Source organism: Paramisgurnus dabryanus, chromosome 2 (genome assembly GCF_030506205.2).
Source record: "Paramisgurnus dabryanus chromosome 2, PD_genome_1.1, whole genome shotgun sequence".
NCBI classification, from domain to species: domain Eukaryota; kingdom Metazoa; phylum Chordata; class Actinopteri; order Cypriniformes; family Cobitidae; genus Paramisgurnus; species Paramisgurnus dabryanus.
In genome coordinates this window covers 8,747,252-8,774,561 of record NC_133338.1, presented here as the reverse complement: position 1 = coordinate 8,774,561, position 27,310 = coordinate 8,747,252, and the positions used below count along the sequence as shown (strand labels likewise).

The window sequence follows — 27,310 nt, the reverse complement described above, 5'->3', positions numbered from 1 at the left end:
CAACACACTACAAAAAAATTATGTTACTTAATAAAAATTAATAATACATTCCAAAATGATGTGTCGGAATTTTTTTCATTGTACCCTCAGTCCCAAAAGCACTATACAGCACTAAAACTACTAATGGTTCCACCTTTCACACACCCACCCACACATTTTATTTTTATATTCTTCTCACCCCAGACTACTGTACAAAACAAAAATTTCAAACAATTAAACTAATAATTAACTGGGTGTGTTACATCTCAAGAAAATTCACACAGACAAATAGTTTTTTTTATTATATAACCAGAAAATGAACAAATTTCTGCTTAGGTCAGTGCATAAAATGTATTTTATGCATCTGATATTTCTTTTAAACGTCGCTAGATGTCACTAGGGAGCACTGTTTAATGAAGCTTCGGGTAATGAACCTTTAGGTGAAGCAATGGGCTGTGAAGCGTCAGTGGTTCAGGAAGCCTCCTTTTGCCATCACTAACAGGCACTACTAAACTCAGTTAGCCACCGCTAACTCACAACTACTGTCTTTGAATGTCAAAACATAACCACAGCATTCAATCTGGAGCAGGGGAGAAGTGTGTCTGCCTCTGCAAACATTGGACTGCACTTTTATACTCTCCGTCTCAGGAAAACTCACAAATGAGTTACAGGTGTTGATCATTAGGCCTGAGAGTGAGTAGAGAGAGAGAGAGAGAGAGAGAGAGAGAGAGACAGAGAGAGAGAGCGAGAAAGCAGGCAAACAAAAACACAGGGCACACAACCACGCCCACACTTTCATAAATAAAGTAGCCTACGTTAAAAAGGTTCAGGAGAACATAATCATCATAATACCATAAAATTTAGAAAAATATGTCCTGGGACGTAACAAGCAACAAAGTGTTTCTCAATGCTTCTGGGGTGACATCTTTGACGACAGCAATGTTTGTTATTGCTGTGAATTTCATGTTCTTTAATGTTCCATTTTTTTGTTATGTTGTTGTTTGATAGATTTTTTATTACAGTCTATGCAAGTCTTATGTGATGAAATATGTGACTTAGAAATGTTATTGTTGTGAATTTCATGTTTTTTTTTAAAATCACCTTTGTAATGTTGCTATTGTTTGATGTATTTCATTGACACTGTCAAATGCACTTCAGTTTTATTTATAAGGTGAATGTTAGACCTAGCAGTGTAATTGCTGTAAATATCTTTATCACTTTTGTGTAATGTTGCTATTGTTTGATGTATTTCATTGACACTGTCAAATGCACTTCAGTTATATTTATAAGGTGAAATGTTAGACCTAGCAGTGTAATTGCTGTAAATATCTTTATCACTTTTGTGTAATGTTGCTATTGTTTGATGTATTTCATTGACACTGTCAAATGCACTTCAGTTATATTTATAAGGTGAAATGTTAGACCTAGCAGTGTAATTGCTGTAAATATCTTTATTACTTTTGTGTAATGTTGCTATTGTTTGATGTATTTCATTGATACTGTCATATGCACTTCAGTTTTATTTGTGAGGTGAAATTTTTGATTCTATTGTCTTGTTGCAGTGATTTTTTTTTTTGTTATTCAATATTGTTCTTGCAATGTTGCTGTTTTTGTTTTATTTACTTAAAACCAGGTACAAATGGCAACTTTAATTTCTTTCACAAGCAGCACACAGAAACAACTTTCTGATAAGGTGACCAAAACTGTCTTTCAAGTGATGAACGAATTCAAAACTGACGATGCATTTATACATATATATATGTATATGTTTTAATTTTTTTTTTTTATGTAAAATGTAAGGTAACATTTGTTTCATTATTCCTCATAACATTTAAAGCCACGATCTACAGAACATCACACAAAAAACATTTTGATAACTACACCTAAAAAAATAACAAAGGGGATCCTGCCTTGGAAACTCCGGCTACAATTCAGTGTTTTTGTTTAATTTGGAGATTTAGCGCGTCAAAGCAGTCATGACAAAAAAAACGACAAATGAGAAATGACAAATAAATTGTGATTGTTACTGTAAATGATAAAAACTAAGCATTTTAGTCGGAGCCGATGGTGTAGTGGACAGTGCTCCGACATATGGTGCGGACGCATTTCCGGCGACCCGAGTTCGAATCCCGGCTCGAGGTCCTTTGCCGATCCCATACCCCTCTCTTCACCCTGTACTTTCCTGTAGCCTCTCAATCACTTACTGTCTATCAATAAAGGCAAAATGGGCCAAAAAAAATAGTATATAAAAAAAAAAAAAACAACTAAGCATTTTATACAATTCATTAAACGTTAATTTATAACAACAAAAACACTGAAATTAATGATTTTATAGACACTTCGCGTTATTATTTAGCACAGAAATACCTGCTTCCTTGCTTTGACTTTGATCATCTCTTTATTCACTTTAGATACAGAAAGACCTGATGATATTATTTATTTCAGGAATCTCTTTGCTATCATTTGAATGTGAACACCGACCATAATCATAATATTAAATCACAAGAAAGACAGTCGTGTCAGGCATAAATATAGGTTTGGTGCAGATATTTTCCGTTTCAGCACCGAAATTTAAAGAAATGGCTTACCTGTTTTGTAGTTTAACTTTTGACAAGATAACAAGTCTGTTTTAAATACATTTTAAAAACGTATACCCGTCGAAAAACATCCGTTTTTTAATGTTTAGTTTGATGAACTCCTAAATATGAGACGCAGAGCACCTAGCCCGTTCGGCTAAATTGCATGCGCAAGCATGGCTATCACGCAATAGCGCAACATCGATACAACGAAAAGCAATCCAAAATGTACAGACTTAAATTAGATCAGAATTTACGTTTATAATAAATACAATTTTTTTTATAAAATAAGGTCAGAAGTAACAAAGTGCAGAACAAATGTGCAAAATGCCTCAAGTGCACGGAAACAAAACACAAGCCAAATAGATAAATCAGATAACCCAAAATGATTTATAAATATAATAAAGTAAAGAAATTATTAAAAGAACGAAAGTATAACCAGAATTGCCAGCTTTGTCTTTTAATGTAGAAACAAAGAGGCAATGGTTTATAAACGAAACCTCTTATGGACGTGTAGACCAGTCACAGGGGTTGTTGGATTTATTAACGCATTTTAAAAATATTTATTGAAAGCTGCTACTTCACATATTATTTGCAGCATTATAATAATATGCTATATATTAATGTATTGGGAGAAAGCTGTTATATGTGAAATCAAATAACGTGTGCACCCATACGGCCAAAATTTAATGATGTGTAGCAGTGTTAGCAACGTCCGCCATGGTTGTTGTTTATCTTATCGTTCTTGCCTAATTCAATGCAGAATTATGACGTTTGTAGCGTATCAATGACGTACGGGTCGGATCCATGTGGCCTGGACGTTCAGACGAAGGCCGCATTTCAAAAGATCGGATACGTATAGGATTCAGGACCACATACCCAAGTGGCCTGGGTCACATTTGAAAAGATCGGATCTGTGTCATTCAGACTGTCATGAAAAGATCAGATACAGGTCGCATTGGGGCAAAAAATCCGAATTGGGTCGTTTCAGACTGCAGTATGAACGTAGCCTTTGTGTTCTAATGTATTACTAACTGTCCGTACATGTAAAAATTAGCTTGTTGGTGAAAAAGAACTGAAAATATTACCTCTTTATATGTTTGAAATGAAACAAGTAGATAAGATTTGTCAAAAGTAATCTAAATATAATCAAAAAGTGGTCAGATTACGTTACAAACAATGTGTAATCTAAGAGATTATATTACTGACTACAAATTTTGTCATATGAATTAGGGCTGTCACTTTTGAGAAAAATCAAATTCGAACGGATTTCGAATATCATACAATGTATCCGAATATATTCGAATATCTAGCAACCCCCCCCCCCCGCGCATATAAAAAACACCGTAATAGATATCACAAAATTATTAACAGTGACAGTCATAAACAGGGTTGTCTGGATTACTTTTTTACTTAATGTTTGACAGCAGGTTATCAGCAGGTTATCAACTTATGAATAACAAACTTATATATATATATAAAAAAAACGATTCAGAACAGTTACAAACAAAGCCAGACCCAAACGGAATTCGCGCCCGCAGATTTCGGCAGAAAACTCCGCGGAATTCGATGGATTTAATGCCCGTCATTGACAAGCACACATATCCCGCGCTTGAGCGTGTTTGTGAGAAGTAATCTCATTGACAACAACCAAACATACAGCCTATAACCCGCGCGTTTGTGAGCCGTCATTGACAAGTGCATTATCTCTGCGCGTGCTGTTTGCTTGACCGTTTTTAATGATAGAGAGCACAAACCCTTTGATACTTGAGATGAAATTAAACTTATAGATGAGTTAAGCAGATCTCACTTGACTCTGTCGTCTATGTGACGCGCGACAGTCAACTCATCATCATTTCAAATCCGTTTACAAGACAAATGCTGTTGTTGAATATAAAGTTTACATTGCATTGTAAAAATGATGAAATTATCTTCATACATGCTAATTTCACAATGCGAACGTATTAACACAAGCTTTTTATTCTGCTATAATATTTAACACTATCAACAATATGCCATTTTATATACAAACTACAATTCTATCTTGACATGCACATGAGGTTCATTTTGGTCCCATTTGATTCCCTCTCTTGCGCACAGTTGCTGTCGTCGGTCTCACTCTCAGCCTCCTTACTATTACGAGGTGTTACTGTAAAAAATGCGCCACACATGGCATTTAAAAAACTGGATGGTTTATTTATAGTTCGAATACGGATATTTCACTTCATGTTCGAATGCATATTCGAATATCGAACAAAAAGTGACAGCCCTAATATGAATTGTAATCCGTTACTGATTACGAATTACAAGTAATCTACCCAGGTCTGTGTATATACATACATACATATAAAGGAGGTAAAACTCTTTTGTGATGCTCTTTATAGGTTTGTGGGTGGCTCTTAAAAGAGCCAATGTGGGGAAGTCATGAGTAGGACTTCAAACACTACTCTGTCCGCTACCACGCTACTGCTTCCTCCGCCGAGAAGTGTGCCATGAACACATCCCTCACCCGGACTGCCCCTCTGGAGTAGTTGTTTGACACAACCCGACCCAAACCTGGCTTCGGGTCCTCTCCAGGACAGCAGATGCTTCTCTCCACTCCGAACACCTCATGAAGTTGTGGAAGACACACGTCACCTTCACACACTTCTCTGCAACTTCAGGGTGGAGCTCGATAAGTCACTGGTACATCCTCCACTGTGAGGAGAGGATGCCAAAGGCGTTCTCCACCACCAGCCAGGCTCTGGAGAGACAGTAATTAAAGACACGCCTCCCTGGAGGAAGGGAGCGTCCAGGGAAGGGCCGCATGAGGTTCCTTCGCAGCGGGAATGCCCTATCAGTCACGAAGACATGGGGCTGGGGTCCTAGTGTGCCAGCCTGGAGAGCCTGTCCAAAGGCGGAGTTTGCCAGAATCCCACCGTCACTGGTCCTGCCATACCCCCCAACATTGATTACCCGGAAGCAATACTTTGCATCCCCAACTGCAAGGAGAACGATGGAGAAGGTTCCCCCTGAATTGTGAAACTGGGATCCTGAGTTGGGGGGTGCCTTTATTACCACATGCTTCCCATCCACTGCTCCATAGCACAGAGGGAAGTTCCACCACTCCTGTAATCCCTCTGCAATGGACCTCCAGGTATCAGTGGTGGGCACAGCCATGTAGTCCTCCACAAGGCAGTCCCAGATGGCAGTCACTACCTGGGGGACAATCTTGCACACCGTGGAGACCCCAACCCTGTAGCTGGACACTATGGTCCTGAATGAGTCCCCAGTGGCAAGAAACCTAGAAACATTGTTAAAAATATTATTATAATAATATGTTGTTATTAGAATATTATTATAAGTACACTGCAGTAGTACCACTTTATTGAATTTAAAGGAAGCCTAAATCAAAAAATTTACAAGGATTAAACTGTGACTGAAAAACCAGGACTACATTAGGACAACACAGGACAAAAGAAGGTCTCAACCAGGACCAAGATTATACCAGAACAAAATCTAAATAAAGGTTTAGACCAACAGTGCCCTTACGAAAATTAACCATGATTTTATTGTGGTAAAAGTGCAGTAATCATGTTTTTTTTTGGTGTATTGATTACTATAAGCAAAACCATGGTTATTTTTTGGTTACCATAGTTTTACTACAGTTACCATGGTTTTACTACACTAGCCATAGTTATTTTGTGGTTAACATGGTTTTACTACAGTAACCATTTTTTTTTTGTTTAAACTGTAGTAGGACCATGATTAATTTGGTAAATGTAGTTTGAGAAACATTGATAGCATAGCGTATATAAACATACTGTATTTAATATATATAATATACTGTATTTAAAATACATATAATAATAATATAATAATAATAACTTTATTTTTAATATAGCGCTTTTAAAGTAGCTTCTCAAGGCGCTTTACATAACAAAAAATAAGAAACAACGCACACAAAATGAGGCAAGTAATGCATACATACATGTATGAATAAAACAAGTAAATGCATACGTACATGTAAAGATGAGACAAGTAATGCATACATACATGTAAGAACACACAACAAATAAAAGGGTCATTAAAAGGCTATCCTAAAAAAGTGAGTCTTTAAAAGAGATTTAAAACTACTAAAGTTCTGTGCGTCTCTGATGTGAGGAGGGAGTGCATTCCAGAGTCTAGGTGCGTACGACGAAAAAGCCCTATCCCCTACTGAGCGCAGCCGTGACTGTGGGACTGCTAATAGTCGTGCCTGTGAGGAGCGCAAGTGACGCGTGGGTGTATAAAAAGTTAAAAGTGCTGACAGATACTGGGGGGCAAGACCATGCAGTGCCTTGTATGCAAGCATGAGGACTTTAAAATCAACTCGGAACCTGACCGGAAGCCAGTGCAGGGACTTGAGAATTGGTGTAATGTGATCATTTTGCCTGGCTCCAGTCAGGATCCTAGCAGCTGAATTTTGCACATATTGTATTTTATTCAGTGTGGTTTTAGGAACTCCAATCAGAAGTGCATTACAATAGTCAATGCGAGAAAACACAAAAGTGTTAATAAGCCTTTCAGTCACAGAGCGGGACAGCATAGGACGAAGTCTAGCGATATTTCTGAGATGAAAAAATTAGTTCTTAACGGTGTAACGAACATGGGGGTCAAAAGACAAACCAGAATCAAAAATTACTCCTAGGTTCTTTAATTTGGTTTGTGCTTCCAGAACAGAGCCATCTATGTTTAAAGATAGTGAGCCAGCTTTGCGAAGCTGGTGAGGAGTGCCAAGAAGCAAGACCTCCGTCTTATCACTATTGAGGCACAAAAAGTTTTGAGACATCCATGATTTTATCTCAGCAATACAGTGAGTCAAACGAGAAAGGTCCAGATTATGATTAGTCTTAGAGTGAATATAAATCTGAGTGTCGTCCGCATAGAAGTGATAGTTTAGCCCAAGTGATCTTAAAAGCAATCCAAATGGAAATGTGTAAATACTAAAAAGTAAGGGGCCTAAGATGGATCCTTGAGGAACACCCGTACAGACATAACCAGTGACGGACCGGAATCCACTCATAGATACAAACTGTTGACGATCAGAAAGATATGATCTAAACCAAGTTAAAACAGTCCCAGAAACACCAAAGACAGTTTTCAAACGCTCGAGTAGCAGCTTGTGGTTAACCGTGTCGAAAGCGGCACTAAGATCTAGGAGGATCAGGATGGAGAGAGATCCAGAATCTGAGGCTAATAACAGGTCGTTGGTGACCTTGACCAAGGCTGTCTCAGTACTATGAAATTTTCTAAAACCAGACTGAAGGGGTTCAAAAAGATTGTTAACTGTGAGGTGACTATGTAGCTGCAAAGCCACCAAACGTTCCAAAATTTTGGCGAGAAACGGTAAGTTTGAAATGGGGCGATAATTGTTAAAGTTGTCCAAGTCACCGTTATGTTTTTTTAGAACAGGTGTTACAGCAGCAGTTTTCAATGCTGCTGGCACAACACCAGTATGCAGGGAATCATTTACAATATTGAGAACTGCAGGACACAATGCATTAAAACAGGATTTAAACAGGCTTGTGGGGAGGGGATCAAGTACGCAAGTGGTAACTTTCATACGTGACATCTCCCTAGTGAGCAGCTCATTGTCAATTTGTGAAAAGGTAGAGAAGGGTATACCAGAAAAACTAGGTGAACAAAATGGGGATGAAGATACAGGTGCAGCATGAATAAGTTTGTAAACATTGTCAATTTTAGAGCTGAAGAAATTAAGAAAATCATTACACAACTGATTTGAAACAGGTAGAGAAGAGCCAACGTTAACTTTGAGGAGTCGGTTTATGGTGTGAAAAAGATGTCTTGGATTCCTTTGATTGCTGTCGATGATCTGGGAGAAATATGCAGATCTCACAGACTCAATTTCAGCTCTATATTCCCCCAAAGTGTCCTTCCAGGACTGATAGAAGACAGTCAGACCTGAGTCACGCCACTTGTGCTCCAATTTACGACAAGCAGTCTTCTTAGCACGCAGGTCCTCATTGTACCAAGGGGCAGAGCGAGCAAAAGAGACACTGCGAGACTTTAAGGGAGCAAAAAGCTCCAAGTTAGATGCCAGAACAGTGTTCAGTTTTAGGATCTTGTCATCAAGTGGAGCCAAGTGAAGATCACTGAGGGAGGGAACTACAGAGCCAGCAAAATCTGCCGGGTGTATTGATTTCCATTTACGGAAATTAACAGTATGTGAAGGTGATGCACATGGAAGATGCAATTCCAGATTAAAAAAAATTGCCAGATGATCAGAAAGACCAATGTCAGCAGAAGACAGCTGAGAAACAATTGCATTATTTGCAATCACAAGGTCCAAAGTGTGACCTTTATTGTGGGTTGGGCCACTTATAAACTGTTTAAGATTAAAACAATCCAACAGGAATAAAAAATCCTTTGTTATCAAGCTGTCATTTGCATCAATGTGAATATTAAAGTCCCCTAAGATGAGGATGTTCTTAAATTTAAAACACAGCATTGACAACAGGTCAGCAAACTCAGATATAAAAACATCATTAGCCTTAGGTGGTCTATAAACAGTAGCAATAGTAATTGCCATAGGAGCAGAAATAGATAACACCAGGCATTCAAATGAAGAGTACTGTGAAATACACACAGTGCTGATGGTAAATTGCAGTTTGTGAACCACAATAATTCCCCCACCTCGACCAGTAAGTCGCGGTAGATCGACCAGTCCGTACCCCTCAGGAGTAAGCTGATTAAAGATGAGCCCATCATTTTGTTTATGCCATGTTTCTGTTAAAAACAACAAGTCTAGATTTTGATCTGCAATGATGTCCGATAAAAGCAGGGCTTTGTTGTTTACTGAGCGTGCATTGAACAGAGCAGCATTGACTGGGCTCTGCGATACCGAAGGTAACTCCAATCGAACGAGCGAGGATAAGTTTTCGAAGACCGCACCAGATTGTTGATACGTTCTTTTAGTCAGACACCGGCTCAAAGGCACGCGGATGTTGTTAGAAATGCTGTAGCTGCGTCCTGAGCGTCGATGTATATACCGTCTTTGCCTCAACAGGCCGGTATTACAACATAACTCGTAGGTATCTTTGTGTAACCTGTAATTCTGTTTTAAGTTGTGCAACTGGTGTGCGGAATACCTCAAAACCATAATCCGTGAGGCTAGGACCACAACCGATCCACGACAACAACAGGATAGAGATGGACTCCTCCGATGCAGCTCCAGTGCCCTCCAGAGAACGCAGACAAATAAAAGAAGTAATCCAGAGAGTGTGAAGGGGACCCGCGACATTACTAAAATATGTTATAATCAGCAGGTCATTTACTAACTGAAGACAGATAGATAGGTGCTTCGCAGCTCAATTGTCAAAATATGATTAAAATCTCATTTGTTGTTATCTATGAATTAAAAATGGGAACAAAACCTTTTTTGAATGTTTTTGTCTTTTTATTGTTGTGGGTTTACTGCAACAACAACAACAACAACAAAAAGACTTTCTTACTTAGTATTTGTGTCTTGTTTTCAGTACAAATATCTTAAAATTCTTAAATCAAGATGCAAATTCACATAAGAAAAAAATCTAGCTTTAAGACCAAAATATCAAATGTAAGTGAATTTGTGCTTAAAACAAGCAAAATAAACTGCCAGTGAAATTGTTTCTTGAATTAAGTTTTGGCAGATATTTTTGCTTGTTTTAAGCATAAATGTAATATTTTTGGACTTATTTTCTTATGTCAGTTTGCTCATCAAGAAAATGCATCTTGATTTAAGAATTTTTTTATATTTTACTGAAAACAATAAAAAATACTAAGTAAAAATTTCATTTTTTGCAGAGTTTCTAATTCAATGAATTATTATTGTTTCTTTTATACAATGCCCAGATATGACATACCGTTACCTCATCAAAGTTACTTCAAGTACTACTTCAGCTGATTTTATAGCATTGTAAACGTGAAGAACAGAAGGAATAATAACAAATGCTCAGTACCATGCTGTACCATCAGTTCACTTCATTGGTTTTATTACTTTAATTTAACATAAGTAGTTACTTTAGTACCTTAACCCCGATAACTTTATAATATCTTATGATAACTTGATTGATGATAACTTCATGAAGTTTTCTCATGTCTCGTAGTAAATTCAAGTGAAGCTTGCGACCCCCTCTGCTGGTGAAAATAATCATACGGGCTAACTTAAGTTACATGACGTGTTTTCCGAGGACAGCTCCAGTCGGGGACAGAACACCAAAAAACGGGACTATCCCCGGAAAACGGGAACGTCAGGTGATGGCAGAACACGGTTTTCTTGTTTGTTTCCAATTATTTCCAGACATAAGGTTAGTGTAGCTGTGCTAACGGTAAAGTCGCTGGTTCAGTCCAAAATGGCGACAGTGGCGCCATCTAGCGATTGTTGTAATTCTTCATTTGGCGTTTACTACCGCAAGGCATCCGTAAATCTGGAGCGCGTGCCTCCACGTCATCTTAAAGCTGATTGGCCAGCATCTTGACTACGGAAATCGGTGTGCTGCGTTTGGCTGCTGTTTTAGCGTTCATGGATATGAATGCTGTAAACATGTGGTAATTTTTGCATATTTCATAGCGACACAATAAAGCAATTAAAAAAGTCTACAGCTTTTTCAAAATGGAAGCAGATGGTGGTGCCAATGTGAGAGATGAAGATGTGCCTCTTCAAAACCAAGACCTGAGTGTTGTGCTGACGTCAGGTATGTAAACATTAGCCAGAGCTTTCAGCTGTTTATGAGTTTTATCATTTGTTAAAACATGAGGTAATGTAGTCATTTAGTTTGATATCATCGCTATGCGTACGAGTCATTAAAATGCTCGGCTTGAAAATGTTGACATAAACATCACTTTGGTACAGTGCTCATAATCAACAGGGCATGACATCCGCAAAAAACTGGTAACAGATTGTTATGTCCTTAATACGTTCGTAATCGAAATGTTTCATGTAACTTAGTTCTTACTTTAATGAAAGTGCGTAACGTTAGGTGTTCAAATTCCTTGTACGTTTTATAACAATTTATTATAACGTTACATAGAAATTCTGCCTTTCAATCTATCTCTATCAGTACCCATCAATCTATATAGTTCCTATGTACTTTTTACAAGGTACTTGTTGGGTACTTAACCTTCACTATGGAGTCCATAGGTTTATTTGTTTAATAAAAATAAGTGTTTCTTTTCCTAAATGAATTGGAAGATAGGTATATATGTATTATGTTGTTAATACGCTATTTTTATTGGCATCTGGATTGTTTGTGTAGTCTAAATTAGGGCTGAATAACGATTAATTGTGACTAATCGTTTACAGAATAAATGTTTTTGTTTACATCATATATATGTTTGTGTATAATAATTAGGTATATATCAAACACATGCATGTATAATTTTAAGAATAAGAAAAAAAACACACACATGCGTGTCTTTTTATATATACTTAATTATTATACACCGTACACACACATATATGATGTAAAAACAAAACTTTTATCCTCCAAACAATGTGTCACAATTAAGCGTTATGCAGCCCTACATGCAGACTTCTTTCTAAAATATGCATTTACTGCACTTTACTGTGCATATTTTTAAACATCAGAATATTGTTTAAAAAGATTATATCCTAGCAATCAAAATGGGTGGGAAAATGCATCAGAGCTCATCCTGATAGATTTTTTTGGTTGGGTCATAATGTTAACACACTTGCATTTTGTATGCCTTGCACTTCTATGATTTCCTGACATAATAATAAAAAAGGCAAAGATATTGGTATCGGTGAATGTCATTCTAAATAATCAAATATTGGCAATGGTACAGAAAGTTTGTATATGTGCATCCCTACTTATTTTGTATTATTACTTTTCTCCCAACAGTTACTGAGGTTCTGTCTGACTATGGCTGGTATCTTTTGTTTCTCTGTGTGGGAGTCTACCTCCTTATCCAGCATCTCAGTAAGAAGCGATCCATTCTGAATCAGAGCCAACCTGGCGCAGTGGTGAACCAAGGTCAGAATAAGCAATGTTTGAAAATTAAAATGCATTGTAAGTATTTCAGATATAAAAATGTGTGCGTTACATCTGCAGACCCAGTATCTGTGGTGAGACGTCAGGAATCCCTTGAGGCATCGAGGCAGAGAATGCAGGAAGAACTCAATGCCAGAGCTGAAGAATTTAAAGAGAGGCAAAAAAGGGTGAGCTGCTCCTGGTGGCACATTACAGTTGGGCATGCGTTTGGCTGAGATCTTATTAGCTGTATTCATGCTGGTTCATTTGATCTATAGGTTGAGGAGGAGAAAAGAAGACAGAAAATTGAGATGTGGGAGAGTATGAAGGATGGAAAGAGTTACAAAGGAAATGCAAAAGTTGCACAAGTAAGACCTTTGGCAGTGTTTGGAGACCGAAATCTTCATGCCTCAGATATCAAGTGGTATTTACATATTTTTCTTATTTCCTGCAGAACACTGAAGAAGCCACTTCCTCCACCGTTTTGAAACCAAAGACAGATAAAAAGCTCCGTAGTGGTGGTATGCCTTTCCACAACCTTCTAATAACTCATATGACTATGTTTGCATTTCTGTATAGCTTAGTGGGGGTACATTGGCTCAGTGGGTAGTACTACAGGTCCCCAGTTGGAGCCCTGTATTGTATCAGCAGTGTCAAAGTTCATGGGTTTGAATCCAGAGAACGCATACTGAAAAAATCTATACCTTGTATACACAGTGTAATGCACTGTAAGTCACTTAGGATAAAATTGTCTAATAAATGCATACATGTAAATAGTAACATGCGAGTTGACGATGAAGCTGTTGTAAAATATTTGATGTATAAACAGCAAGAGGTATTGTGCCTGCTGATAGCCAAGCAAATGTATGTATTTTAACTACTTCGATACCAAATTAGCAGGCCTGTGTTTCTCTTTCAGAATAGTCCAACATTTCACAGGGGAAGGTTCCTGACAGTTACTAAATTGAGTTTGATGTATCTATTCAGTCATGACCCGAATAGAAAACTATCTTAGGCTTTAGTTGGGCAGCCTTGTGCTTATTATCCAACCTTGTGTTGGTTTTACATGCATTACTGCCTGTTGAATGAAACATATTTATTTTTGCAGGATATAATCCTCTTGCAGGAGATGGAGGAGGAACTTGCTCCTGGAGACCAGGCAGGAGAGGGCCTTCCGCTGGTGGATGAGGTTAAATGAGGGTCAGACTGATCCTCTGACCCTTTGACATAGGAACACACAAATAGTAACTGAATGAAGCTGTCTGCAGTCTTTATAGTACATATGGTTATTGTTTTTATTTTCGCATAGTAGGCTGGGATCTCAATAGTTTGGCTGGCTCCCAATACACATAGTATGTAATGCAGTTTGGGTGTTTTTTTAAGAGATAAGAAGTAAGATCATCAGTAAAAAGTAAATAAAGTAATATTTTAAAAGATACAGTACAGTAAACAACTATACCTAAAGTTTACACAATTAAGTCATAGTTATAAGTTGTTCTAAAACCATGTGCTGTTATATTTTCTGTTGAAAACAAAGGAAGAAATTGCGGAGAGAAAGAGACACGACAAACAAGTAGACTATGACTGCATTTCAAGTCTAAACTGATCTAAATTTATTTTGGTGGTTATTACTGATTTTCTCCATGCTTTAAGAATTTATTATCTATATATGATTGACAGCTTCTAATGATGCCTCCTCATCAAAGGTATTAATACTTGTGGGGAAGGCTGATGACTTTCAGTTATGAAACATGTTCCTGTGTTCAACCCTTAACCTTTTTAAATGCTGTGCTATATAGACATGCACCCTAAAAAAATGGCTGACCCATAATGAGTAACTATTGGACAGAACACATGCTGGGTTAAAAATTACCCAATGTTGGGTTGTTGTTATGCAACCATGGGATATAATAACCAAATAGTTGGGTTAAAACAACCCAGCATTGGGTCAATTATAAACCAGCGGTGTGATCTGTCCAATATTTACCCATTAAGCCATTTATAGAGTGTGTATAGTAATATATACAACGTGCTACATTTATATAATTTAAAGTGTTTGTATTCTGTTACAAGTCAGTTTTACTACTAATCAAATCATGCACTTAAAAAATATGTTGTACATGGAAGGAGCTTTTTGATGTTTTCTGAATAATTTGTGTAGAAAATAAAGTTAAGGAATTCATTCTGTGTTCTATGTCTTGGTTTCCCTTGAATAAAAAGCATTTCTTGCTTAGTTTTGTCCTTATCACGGCAATAAACATCAGGTTATCAGTTATTTCCAGACATATATTATGCAACAAACGTTTAAACACGTTTGTACTCTGATCGCAATCAACTGGACATTTGTAAAGATTTATAAGATAATAATCAATGATATGCTTAAAATATAATGCTACAAATGATAATTTCTTTACCATTTTAAAATTTATACATTTACTTCTAATGGCAATGCTACAACATTTAAGCTACATAAAACTTCAATCATTCTAATGTGATACTTTGTGGACCTTTCTTATTAAGTCATGAATAACAGCATATGTTCATTTAATTTTTATTGAAAGGACAGTAATATGATTTCTATCTGTAAAAACTGAGCAATATTTTATGCTTTACACTGAGATATTGGCTAATGAAATATGCATGAGAAAAACCAGACGGAATTTCAAACTGTAGTCACATCAAAAGCCACTAGGTGGCGAGATTAGAACGTGATTTGGCACGTATTATAGTTTACCAGGGGAGAGTTCTTTTTAGAAGAAAATTAGGATCAAATACTTCATTTTCAAATTGAAAGTTGTTTTAAATTAAGTTTAAGTAAACGTGCAGTATTTAAATAGTGTCTTAAAATCTACCTGATTTGCTTTTTAACGTCTGTTTTTCAAGTCTCTAGATATTAAAAAAAAATAAGTGTATATTTATATTTATTTTGTTTATACGCATGCACAGAGAAATAAACTATTATCGAACACACGATGTTTATTATTACATATTAAATTACATTTTTTCCTTCTTGCATACCCATAAGGCATGCCTAGTAGTAGGTCTAAAGACAAATACATTGATTTTGGCATCCCTTCGCTGTAATAAATAAAACCCAACCATTTGACGAAAAAAATATATTTAGATTTAGTTTTATTAGTTAATATGTTTAAAGTTAATCACACTATGTTCGTTTTTATCGTGAAGAAAAACGCCACACTTTGTTTCGTGCATGAAACGTCACCAACTAACGGTACTCGGCCAATCAGAAATGAGGTACGGCGCTTGCAGTGGGTCAAAAAACCTCTCACAGTTAAGCCGCAGACTCGTTTCGAGCATTTTGTTCACAGTTACAATGGCGAGATAGTCGGCGAGATTGAGGATGCAGCCGCGGTCGCGTACACATCAGACTGTTTATTTCTCGTGATTAACAAGTGATTTGGGCTTGAAAGCGACGGAGAGATCTTGATAAAGCCAGCCATGATTCATGAGAAGCGGATAAATGGTGTTTAGATGGCAGTGGGTGGTGATATATGGGGACTGGAGTGGTGCAACGTATACAGACAGCGGCAGTAAACGGTGATTGGCAGCGGTGACCATGCTCGGACCCAAACCCAGTGTTCTGGACGGGACTGCTGCTGCTGCTGGCGTTTAAAAGAGGCTTGAAGAAAGACTAATAATAACAACCCAGGACTCGGTTTTCTTGGGTGTAAAGGTGTGAACATGGCAGGAAGAAGTCGGAGATCGTGGTTTAGTGTGCTGTTGGGTCTGGTGGTCGGGTTCACCCTGGCGTCCAGGCTCATCTTGCCCCGGGCCAACGAGCTGAAGAAAGCGGGACAGAAGCGGCGGGCGAGCGGCGGCACGGGCAGCTGCGGAGGCGGAGGAGGGATGATGGAGATGAGAAACGAGTACGGAGGGCTGCACGTTCCCACCACGGAGAAGCCGGCGGTGCCCCAGTCCAGCAGATTCCTGTTCGTGGGCGTCATGACCGCTCAGAAGTACCTGAATAACCGCGCCGTTGCCGCTTATAGGTAAATTTAACAATATAATATTACCATGGTAACTGTAGCGTCGGCCCAAATCTCACACTTTTACTACACTAAATTACTTGTGTGATCTCATAATAAACGAATACGTGGTCTTATTCAAACGGAGCAAGAAACATTAAACATCTAAAAGTAATTTTTTAAGGCAGTGGTGGCTAATACCTAGATTACGTACCAAAATCCATTTTGGCACTTTGGCGGAAGCTTTGGTTGTCATGGCAAATTGTGTAAGGATGGAGTGAGGGCAGGGTTCTGCTGAGCAATGCGTTTTATTTTGGTAGTAGTTCCTTGCCAGAGACTTTATATTTGGTGGGCTGCCAGCTGGAATTAGCCAGATTTTCACAGAATTGTTTTTGGTGTATGATACACTTTGTTCATGTAATGCAGCCTAGAAGCTGTTTGAACAAACAAAGCATCTTGAATTTAGATTTGAGTTTGGCAGACTTGTTATACATACTAGAAACGCATATAAATAACCCCTATATAGATCTGAAATATTATGTTTGTCAAATGATATGTAAAGAAGTTATGTGAAACCAGTACCATAAGTAACATACATTGACTTAAAGCACGTTGATAATGCATGTTTGAGCTGTCTTAATTAAAAATAAATAGATTACATATCCTAAAATATCAGGGCCATTGTTTTGTCTCAAGTAATGTTTTTGTAAGGTATGTTTGTAAAAACTACTAGTATGTCCTAATATAACTAAGGCCTAAACCCTGTTTGGTAAACCACCCCTAGATGATTTCCCATAGCAGAGTTAAGTTTAGCTGTGTCTTTTACACATGTGACAAACAATATTTCAGATTATAAAAGATATCAAAGATGTTCTGGTGTTATACGTATAACAGTTATATTTCCAAAAGTTATACATGTTTAACATTCAAAAATATATTTATAAAAAAAATGTATCCTGTGCCAGCTTAACTCTTTCACCGCCAGCGTTTTTAAAAAAAGTTGCCAGCCAGCGCCAGCGTTTTTCATGATTTTCACCAAAGTTTAATGCCTTCCAGAAAATGTTCTTCTTTAAATATATAAACATACAATATACCAAATGAAAGAACAGACCCTCTGCTTTCAAACAAAAAAAAACCGTTTCATCCTACCTTTAGTGGTTCTTTTGCAATCAGCTTTTGAATATGGGTAGGTTTTTGCAAAAACATCATATTTTGAGCAAAAAGCAGAGATAATTCCATTTTTATGACGGACTTTTCATAGAGATCCCATTCAGAGCGATCTTTGAAACAGACACGGACATGCAGCCGCTTGCCATAGGGCAATACTTCCGGTTTTAAAACGTTGCGGAAGGGCGCCACCTGGTGGATAATAGCGGTATTGCGGAAAGACGGAAAATCTCGTCATTGGCGGGGAAGCGTTTTCTCTTAATTGACGAGATATCTCGTCAATGGCGGGGAAAGAGTTAATAATACAGTATGTAAAAACAACTAAGCCACTCATTTTTGTAGCGTAAACACTGTGGCTCTGTGGCGCTTATTTAATCATCTCAACATAAGTACATTGGCTGAACTAAATGGCTTTACATTGGGAGTGGCATCTGTTTATCCAACCCATGGAAGACCGGGGTATTGTTAGTAAACCTTTTTTAAGGCAGTCGTTACTTTTGCAATTTCAATTATTGATGCTAGTGGTGCAGAAATTACACACTTCACCTTTAACAAAGAATTACAGCAGTATTACTCACCCTGGTTTGCAGTGCCAGAATCTGTCCCATTAAAGTGCACTAATTAAATTGCACGGGTGACTAAGAAATGCTGAATGGAGATTGTCTCCAAGTCTTTGACTTGCAGAGATTGAATGGTGTTGTCTCTCTCTCTCACCAGAGCTTGGATATGCCTCTGCGAGTCTGTCAATGTCAGGTTGACACCATGTCTTAACAGCAGAAGTGTGCAAAAGGTTAACATGGATATCATTGGATACCCTTTTAGTTGCAGAGAGCAGGAAACAGGATTTTGGGTCATATTAGATGTTGGGAAATAAATAACAGACATTATCAGAACAAGCAATGCTGCTTTTTTACATGTTGTCATGTTACTTAGTTGTCTGGACAGGAATGTTGCATTAGAGGTGCAAAAACGTGCATTGAAATAATGTTAAATTTTTCTCTGATATCTACATAAAAGGTATGTGGCTTTATTAAGTGCAAAATTATCCAGAGAAGGTTTTACATGTCCATTTACAACCCTAGGATTTAGAATGAAGTGGTCTATTATTACCTTATTGGAAAGGGTCATGAATAATAATGGTAAGCTCTGCTCTGATTGGCTGTTTCACGGAGCAGCTCCTTCAGTAGCTCTGTGTGTGTGCAAACAGACCTTGTGTTTGAGCTTGTATTAGACGAAGATACGAAATTTGAGGAATAATCAATAGTTTGGAGATTGTTAATGGACGTTTCTGAGTGGTACGTTTTTTCAGTATGGACCTACAAAATGTAACTTTAATGCCAACAGTAGAAATTCAGCCTAAACTTAGCATATATTATTAACTAGCATAACAGTCACAATTTGTTTTTAGCATTGTAAAGGCATTGTACTTAATTTATTGTGTAATTTAACGTTGGGGCGAACATCTCGACTGTAACGTCACAGTTTTTGTTATGTTGAGATTGGCCTTATTATTATTCAGTTTCACATTCTATATGGTACCTTTAAATCAAATGCATCTTTAATGTGTCGCTGCCTGGAATAGGTTTTATTAAGTCTTATTCTTTAGATGTTGTGCCAAGAAAGAGCCATGGCAGCATGCGTGACATTTTATATTTTTATCTTTGTATCAGCTACATTTAGGTAATAGATTCTTTTTCAAATGTTTTTAGTGAATTAGCTTGTGACTTTGTTTTAAACCATAAGAAACATTTTCACAAAACAAGTTATGCCTTGTCTTGTAGTGGCTGAGGGCATTGTTCTAATCCAAAGTCGTAATTCATTGTCAATAGAAGTTCATGCTAAATTCTACACAGCAGGGTTGTCAGTATACCAGTGCAGATGTATACCTGTATAAGAATTTATTTGCAATATGTTATATAAGATTTATTCAAAACTGAATCAAGGTTGTCGGAAGATTGAAAATGACAGTGTAGAAAGGTCTACACGAGAACTAACACTTTTGTTAATTCAGCATAAAAGTAAACGTGTAATCTATAAAACAATCGCCATTTGAAGGATGTACACCTAAATGCATTCACACATGTTTTTTTTTTCATAGGACCTGGGCCAAGACAATTCCTGGCAAAGTAGAATTTTTTTCCAGCGAGGGTTCTGACAAATCGATCCCAATTCCCATTGTAGCGCTGCAGAACGTGGACGATTCATACCCTCCGCAGAAAAAGTCCTTCATGATGCTCAAGTACATGCATGACCACTACCTGGACCAGTTCGAGTGGTTCATGCGAGCTGACGACGACGTCTACATCAAAAGCGAAAAGCTTGAGAGCTTTCTGAGGAGTCTAAACAGCAGCGAGGCCATCTTTCTAGGCCAGACAGGCATGGGTGCCCGCGATGAACTGGGCAAGCTGGCTTTGGAACCTGGGGAAAACTTCTGCATGGGCGGCCCAGGCGTGATCATGAGCAGGGAGGTGCTGCGCAGGATGGTGCCCCACATCCGTCAGTGCCTGCAGGAGATGTACACAACCCATGAAGATGTGGAGGTGGGCCGCTGCGTGCGCCGTTTTGCCGGTGTGCAGTGTGTCTGGTCCTATGAGGTAAGACGGACGTTTTGAAGTTTACATCCAAACATAATGTATAAACTATACAGCTGTGGCCCTGGTTTAACAAGTTATAAACATATACAATGAAATAGGCATGTTATATACTTTTTAGAGCCGGGTTTTCACACTTTATCATGGGTAATTATGATGTAAACTATGCTGATTTCTCATGATCAAGAGAGAGCAGTGAACTTTTGCATAATTACAATGGTTCTACAGTGCCTGCAGCCCAGGTTTTAGGTTTATGATTCACATTGTAAAAGAGTCTTCAATGACCTCTCTAAGAGCTGCAATTTTCAGGTATTTGGAAAATTATAGGTTGGACGTAAGCAGTAAAGGGCTTTGATCCATAAAAAAGACTTCAGTGTTAGCTGATGAGGCACTGGAGCTGGACAATAGGGTAATAATATTGTGCGATTGAGTGCTGTCAAATAAGCATGGAGTCTGTGTCAGCTGTACAGGGACCTTTTTTTTCTAGAACAGCTTTTTATGAAGGCTATGTTGTAGTGACTCAAAGGAAATGAAGCTTTGCACGCTGACTTTTTGAAAAAGGTGACCTCTGACCTTAGAGAGATGAGTCACCACCCTCTCCAGCAGATGAAGCTCATCATAGTACTGACAGTCTCTTACCTCCTCCTCATGTGTTACTGTAAACACGTAGCTGAGAACTGTTTTTACAGAACAACCATTTGCATCTGACTAAATATCTCGAAAAACTGTCCAGGACATCGAAAGTAAGATAGTTAGCAAAAAGATGTTTTGCTTGAAGAACATTAGGCCTATTTTAGGACCATTGTGACATATATTTTTATTACAGTGTAGCACAAACTTTCATTACCATAGTGTGTGTGGAAACTTTTGTATAATTTCCATTTATCTTACTGATTCTCATTACTTTAATGCAGTAATACAAATTGATGATACAATGACTGTTATTTAATAAGTCTGTATAAATCTATATTAACTTAATTTTGGCAGTTCCTAAGGCACATACAGTACTGTGCAAAAGTTCTAGGCCACCACCAGCTCCATTGTTTCAAAATTATTTTTAATAAGATCCATATTTTTTGTCTTTTTATTAAAGGAAAACATCACCGTTTTTCAATATTTTACTATGTTCTTAACTTAACTTAGATAAATTAATACAGACCTATCTTTTTTCAATGCGTGCACTTAATCTTTATACAGCGCGTTGTGAATGTGTTAGGATTTGGCCTAGCCCCATTCATTCCTTAGGATCCATACAGGGATGAATTTAGAAGCCACCAAACACTTTCAACTAAATGCTATTATTATATCACAACTAAGTAAAAAAAATCACAGAGATATCAATCTTTCGGCCAATATTATTTAGCCTTAAGCTTATGCTAAATACTCAAAACTTAAAGCTAATCTGTTTTCACTACTGGAAATTTTTATTATTTACTGGATAGTAAGAATCGAATGAGATTAGTTGAGAATAGGCATGGGCCGGTTACCGGTTTCAAGGTATACCGAGGTTTTTAAGCAGTCAGGGTTTCAAAACCACTAAAATGTTCTGTGATACCGTCTCCAAGGTATGAGCTGTGTTTATACAAAACTCATTAAATCATTAAGTCATGTGATTGATTTGATATTTACATTTAATATACATTACGAAAATATTATATATATTTTGAAAGCATATTATAATTTAAAGGCTTTATTTTTACCTGGCATTTGAAAATAACACATTTTAGTGTTGCAATGGCAATACCACAACACAGTGAAACCGTGGTATTTTTGCTAAAGGTTATACTGCCAGAATTTTATACCGGCCTATGCCTAATTGAGAATAACACGAATTACAAAGAAACTTGGAGTAAAACATCTGGACGCATTGCATTGTTGTTAATTTGGGTGGTGTGCTCAACTGTCTTAAAATAAATGCCAAATTGCAAATCTTAATGACGCAATCCGATGAATAGGGTTCATTTAATTTTTTGAAAACGTTACATAATTTTTTCAAGATTGATTTCTTGATGAAATGGAACCCAGTGTTTTCTACTTTTAGAAATGTTTATGGAAAGGGGAGCGGAAACCATAGAAGAGGATTGATATTTTATTTGGATCTTTCTGCACTGTTTTATCTGGATTTAATTTTTATCTGGATTTGTCTGTTTGTAACATTTAGATTCAAGTGGTAGGAGTAAATCTGTGCTTTTTTTATTTTGTGTCAAAGAACTTTTGAAAAACCGTTTTTCTCTAATGTCTCAATATACTAAATGATACACAAAATAATTATTTAAGATCATCCATCAAGGCAAGTTTACTTCTCTTGTATCCTCTTCTCTTGAAGGAGCCATATGTGAAATTTTTCACCCTAAATTTGACATTGCTTTTTAGAGATGTGCAAAAATGGAACATTAAATAGGTTGGAAGGTTATCAGAGGTGCTCAATAAATCTTTTTTGGCCTTTGGAATGGGGCAAAATAGGAACCACTAAGTTTTAATGACTCCCCCCTATGACTGAGGCTGCTGGGATTTTAATGTGCATTTGATGTGTACTTTAATTACAGCCGTGTGGGATTAGCCAGATACGGCACAGCTGGGCAACCTGCTATTAATGTCGCCGCATTCTGCCTCTTGTTTCTTTATAGAAACGTCCAAGACCTACTGCACTGCAAGTCTGAACAAGTCCAGTAAGGGCTTCAGCCTTGTAAAGTGACCTCAAAGGCCTCACGGCTCAAAATGGCAGCCTGTTACTCTCTTAAATACTGATGTTAAACAATTTTGTCTATTTGGAGAAGTGTATGTGTCTGTGGTGCTGTACAAATTCTGTTTATGGTCTAAGTGCAAACAGTCTCATTTGAGCTCTTCTTTGGCTTCAGAGCGACATTTTCAAGTAACACGCTCGATATAGAGGTGGACAAAATGTTTTAAAACATTTAATGCTTACCTCAAGTTAAAAGATATTTTAAAAGGCTACTGAAACAAGACCTTTTTTTAGGACCCTATGAAATCCATTTTTTTTTTACGTTTTATTTATTATCAAATTCCTGGTCTTCCATTTGTATTTTTCTGGATTCTAGTTTAATGGTAAAATAAAATTTCAGTAATCAAAAAGCATATCTTATCAACTTAAAAATTAAATGAAAACTACAATTTATTGAAAGTCCTATTTAAAATTACATATAGGCGATGTATTTTTGCTGTCACTTCAACAATGCTCCTGACAAGCAACCAAATTAGTTTTTTCTTTTAATTATAAGACTATACTAATCTTGTTTACCTTTTCAGGCATATGTAAATATATTAGACATTTTCTTTTAACAATCTATGATTTAACATTAGCAATAAATGCAAATAAACATTGCACAGTCCTCACTGTATAAATAAAATGTGCAGCTGTAAAAGTTAAGTTGAGAGTAGTGAGTGATTTTCATTTTTGGTGTGTAATGAACATTCCTGAAACAGAAAGCAGCAGGCTCCTGTCACTTTAGACCCAAGACAGACTGCACGGTTTCAATATACTGAGAAACATCCAGCTGTTTATGTTCACTAACAAGAAAGAAAACTCAGTTAAGTGATCACGCGTGTGTTGACTGCCGGTGCTGATGCTCCTGTGTGCTTGCTTTGTGAGCCGAACATATACGAGCTATACACACTGGTAAATGGATGTCAAAAAATAGGCTGGAAACGCACAATCGTACAGTAAATTTACTGCAGTGGTGGTTCCACTACTTTTCTTCATCTTTTCTGAATTTGTGAATGTCCTGTTAATATACTTTCAAAGCTGCGCCGACTGTACGCTTGCAAGACAGAAGCGGAAAGAAAGTATACTATACCTTTTTCGTCTTTTGTGTTCCGGGCTTTGACGAAACCTGCGTGCGCTCTGATGAGGCAACGGTTGTCATTGTTTGCAAAGCATGATGAGAAACGAACGTACATTTCTTTCATCCAACGTTACACAAAAGGAAAATGTTTCTGTGCGTTTTCTTTCATTTCATTGCCGATTAATGAAACCACATCAAAAAAGCATTTGAATCAAAATATGCCAAATTCCGTGACATTCCGCGTTGTACAGTTAATTCCTTTTTTATGCTGGATTCCGTTCACTGAAATCATAGGGCCTTACTTATTACACTGGATAGATGCATTTTTTGTTTATTACAATGAAAACACTGCCTAACTACTTAAGCATCATGTGTGGTTTTCATAGTACTAAAGCCCTTTCATAGAAACCATTGTGCTTACTATATATGGAAATTGCCTGATATAAAGACATTGTTAGTCCAAATATTTTTCTATTCCTGAGGTAATTCACACATAAGGTTTGGTTTATACTTCTTATTTAACAGTGGCAGTTATGGTGCTATCCATACACAAGATATCAGTAAATGCTAGGCTTGCTTCTTTTTATTTAATTTCTTCTCTTTATATTTAATCCTCTGTGTACTACCAATTTTTTATGTTTGGGTTTAGTCCATTTGGTCTAAACCGTGCATCTCTTAATTTTTATTAAATATCATCTGCTTTAGACAAGAATCATTGCACATAGAATAATTCACAATAAAGCCATCGCTGAAGTGTTTGGGCACATCTCCTTTCAGTTTGGCTGGTTTTATGATCGGATTACTATTTGTCTCAAAGGCTAGGAGGGCATTTACACTTAGTCATTTTTTTTTAGATGACTTTCTTGTCCTTTTTAGTAAAACTAAAAACACTAGTGCAAATTACATTAAGAGGAAGTTCTTAAAGGTCTTAAAATCCCTTGTGGCATGCCATTGAATGCAGGCACGTTAAATGCAGAAGTTGTCTGCAAAATATAGTGACAGAGCTTTCTTTGTTTGAACAAGCGGTTCTTTACAGCGATTATTTTCGCACAGATGTTCTGTCTTAATGACATGTGGGAATTACAACTTAAAGAATAGCTGTCTTGGTTCTGAAAAATGTGACAATTAAGCGTGTGATAAAGTAGTAGTTTGGATAAAGTGGAGTATTGTCCTCAGAAGCAAGAACAAAGCAAGATGATCCTCCCCTGTTTTACATCAAAAGTCTTGTCACCTGTCATGTGACTCTGATAAACGCATTCTAATTGACTTTGACAAGCTGTTGTTCACCCATTATTCAGTTGTCAATCAATCTGTTTGCACTGAAAACAGCCGTAAATGACAATCAAAGAATGGAACCACAAAGTCAATATTGGGTTCCAGTTTTTCCCATCTGCCATTTGTTCATGTCATTAAACTGTCAAGAGTGTTGTTACTTGGTTCGTTTTTATTTGTTGTGTATTAGCCCACCCTCTAGTTTGCTGTTGTTAGCTGGTTTGAGATGGTGCCCTAGCTTGGCAAAGTAGTAACCACTATAACCAGCAAACTAAGACAAAATATGCTCGAACTGATTTTGCCAAGTGGTTGATGTCCTCCTCAGGGAAACACATTGTGTTGACCCAAGGACAACATTTTCCTAAAAAAAACCTAAACCCAACCCTAACCATAAAAAAACCCTAAAATCAGGGGGACATGATAAGTGAAAAACAATGGTCTAGAAGCAGCTAATCCTGGTTGTAAGCTTAAACTTAAATCAAACTTATTTTTGAAATCTGATTGGTTGATTGAAATGTTGGCCCAGGGTCAACATAATGTTGCCCTGAGGACATCAACCACTTGGCAAAATCAGGAGAGCCGACAAAATATATAGAAAAAAATTTTCTGCCTTTGAAATAATGCTCACTTTTTTTAACATGTAAATTGCATACATGTTTGTGATGTGTGAGTGGTGATGTGCATTCACAGGAAATTGCCTGTTTAGCTGTCAGCCAAGGCCGCAGGTCATTGTGGGTTCTGTCTCCATACTGGCTTCGCGCCACGTCTTTTTTTGCCTATGGTTCCAGTGTTGTCATATAAGAATTACGCATATCTATCAGTTCTCAGTTCTGGATGCTGTCAGATATGATTCAGTTCTCTGCACTTACTCAGCAGACAAGAAGTGAAACCTGTCTTTTCAAGTATGTGTGTTTTCTGGTACCACAGACATCTGTTGTGTTTGTGTCAGCATTTATCACCGCGTACTGATATACGGCCGCAACTACATGATTCTGAGCCATGACGTAGCTTTTGTACAATGGTTAATAACCAACAGGAAGTATAAAAATAAGTAGTAAAAAATTATGAAATGTGTTTTTAAGTGCTTTTTAGGGTTGTGCGATTTTGAAGGGGAAATGCGATATGTGATCGTATACACTGTAAAAAATTTCCCTGTAAAATAACAGTAAAGAGCTGGCAGCAGAGACGCCAGCAGTATACCGTTATTTTTACAGTATTCATATGTAAAATAAATTTACGGTAGTAGTCTGTAAACCAGAAATACAGAATACTTCTGTAGACACACTGTTAAATGATTTCACAGTCTAATACAGTAAAAAAATAAATACATATTTCTGTGATTTATTTGAAAACTAATTTTGTTTAGGTTAAAGTAACAACCTAAACAATATTATTGTAATTTCCAAATAATCACAGAAATATGCAGCATTTTTTACTATATTAGAAATAACAATGAACTTGCCAATAAATTCCCAGGGCTAAAGACAATTGCTTAAGATATGCATTATTGTGAATATTATGCAAAATAAGCAACAAAAACTTCCAAATCAAACACCTTTATTTCAAAGAGCAATGTCTATGTCAACATGAATACAAAAAAAGGAAAGAAAATAAATCCTGTTGGACAATGCTGAAAAGAGCTTTCAAGTAGTAAACAGAAACAGTAGTGTCTTGCTTTAGACTATGGCAATAAACGTACGTTCTTAAATTGCTCGTCAGAGACTGCCCCTAATCCTAACCAAATGTGAAGGGCATAACCTATAGTTTACTTTTTTATTTAAGACATAAGTTTGAAAACATACCTAAGGCCATTTTGAAACTATTATAGTACAGTAGAACATTTTGTCAGGATGTATCAATAATATGCATAAAACATTTAGGATGAAACCGTAGGGTAGGCACCTGTGCCACTGCAAGCTAGACTTG

The 27,310-nt window shown here is 37.1% G+C and overlaps 3 protein-coding genes across 3 annotated transcripts in view; 2 read left to right on the top strand and 1 right to left on the bottom strand.

The window, feature by feature from the left end:
• Window positions 1–4,909: 4,909 nt before the first annotated feature.
• LOC135783540 (uncharacterized) lies at window positions 4,910–10,885 on the bottom strand. The gene is made up of 2 exons (XM_065294298.2): window positions 10,749–10,885; window positions 4,910–5,838 (listed from the first exon to the last, which is right to left on the bottom strand). Coding segments are annotated over exons 1-2 (606 nt in total). The 5' UTR covers window positions 10,751–10,885; the 3' UTR covers window positions 4,910–5,234.
• Window positions 10,886–11,050: 165 nt separating this feature from the next.
• Window positions 11,051–14,747, top strand: selenos (selenoprotein S). Its single transcript, XM_065249409.2, has 6 exons — window positions 11,051–11,269; window positions 12,437–12,568; window positions 12,647–12,753; window positions 12,844–12,933; window positions 13,020–13,086; window positions 13,674–14,747. Exons 1-6 carry the CDS (start codon window positions 11,188–11,190, stop codon window positions 13,751–13,753), a joined length of 558 nt encoding a protein of 185 aa, XP_065105481.1. The 5' UTR covers window positions 11,051–11,187; the 3' UTR covers window positions 13,754–14,747.
• Window positions 14,748–15,870: 1,123 nt separating this feature from the next.
• The window catches only part of chsy1 (chondroitin sulfate synthase 1), a 66,551-nt gene continuing 55,111 nt past the window's right edge, over window positions 15,871–27,310 (top strand). Inside the window, exons 1-2 of the mRNA XM_065294297.1 lie at window positions 15,871–16,575; window positions 19,817–20,312. Coding sequence (XP_065150369.1) covers window positions 16,268–16,575; window positions 19,817–20,312 — 804 coding nt within the window. The 5' untranslated portion in view covers window positions 15,871–16,267. The remainder of the gene's footprint in view (window positions 16,576–19,816; window positions 20,313–27,310) is intronic.

What these genes read in the sequence shown, in the direction of transcription:
- selenos (XM_065249409.2), top strand. Translation starts at nt 11,188, where the DNA reads ATGGAAGCAGATGGTGGTGCCAATGTGAGAGATGAAGATGTGCCTCTT. An exon ending in GAGTGTTGTGCTGACGTCAG is followed by an intron (nt 11,270 to 12,436) that starts GTATGTAAACAT and finishes TTCTCCCAACAG; the next exon opens with TTACTGAGGTTCTGTCTGAC. An exon ending in TAAAAAGCTCCGTAGTGGTG is followed by an intron (nt 13,087 to 13,673) that starts GTATGCCTTTCC and finishes TTATTTTTGCAG; the next exon opens with GATATAATCCTCTTGCAGGA.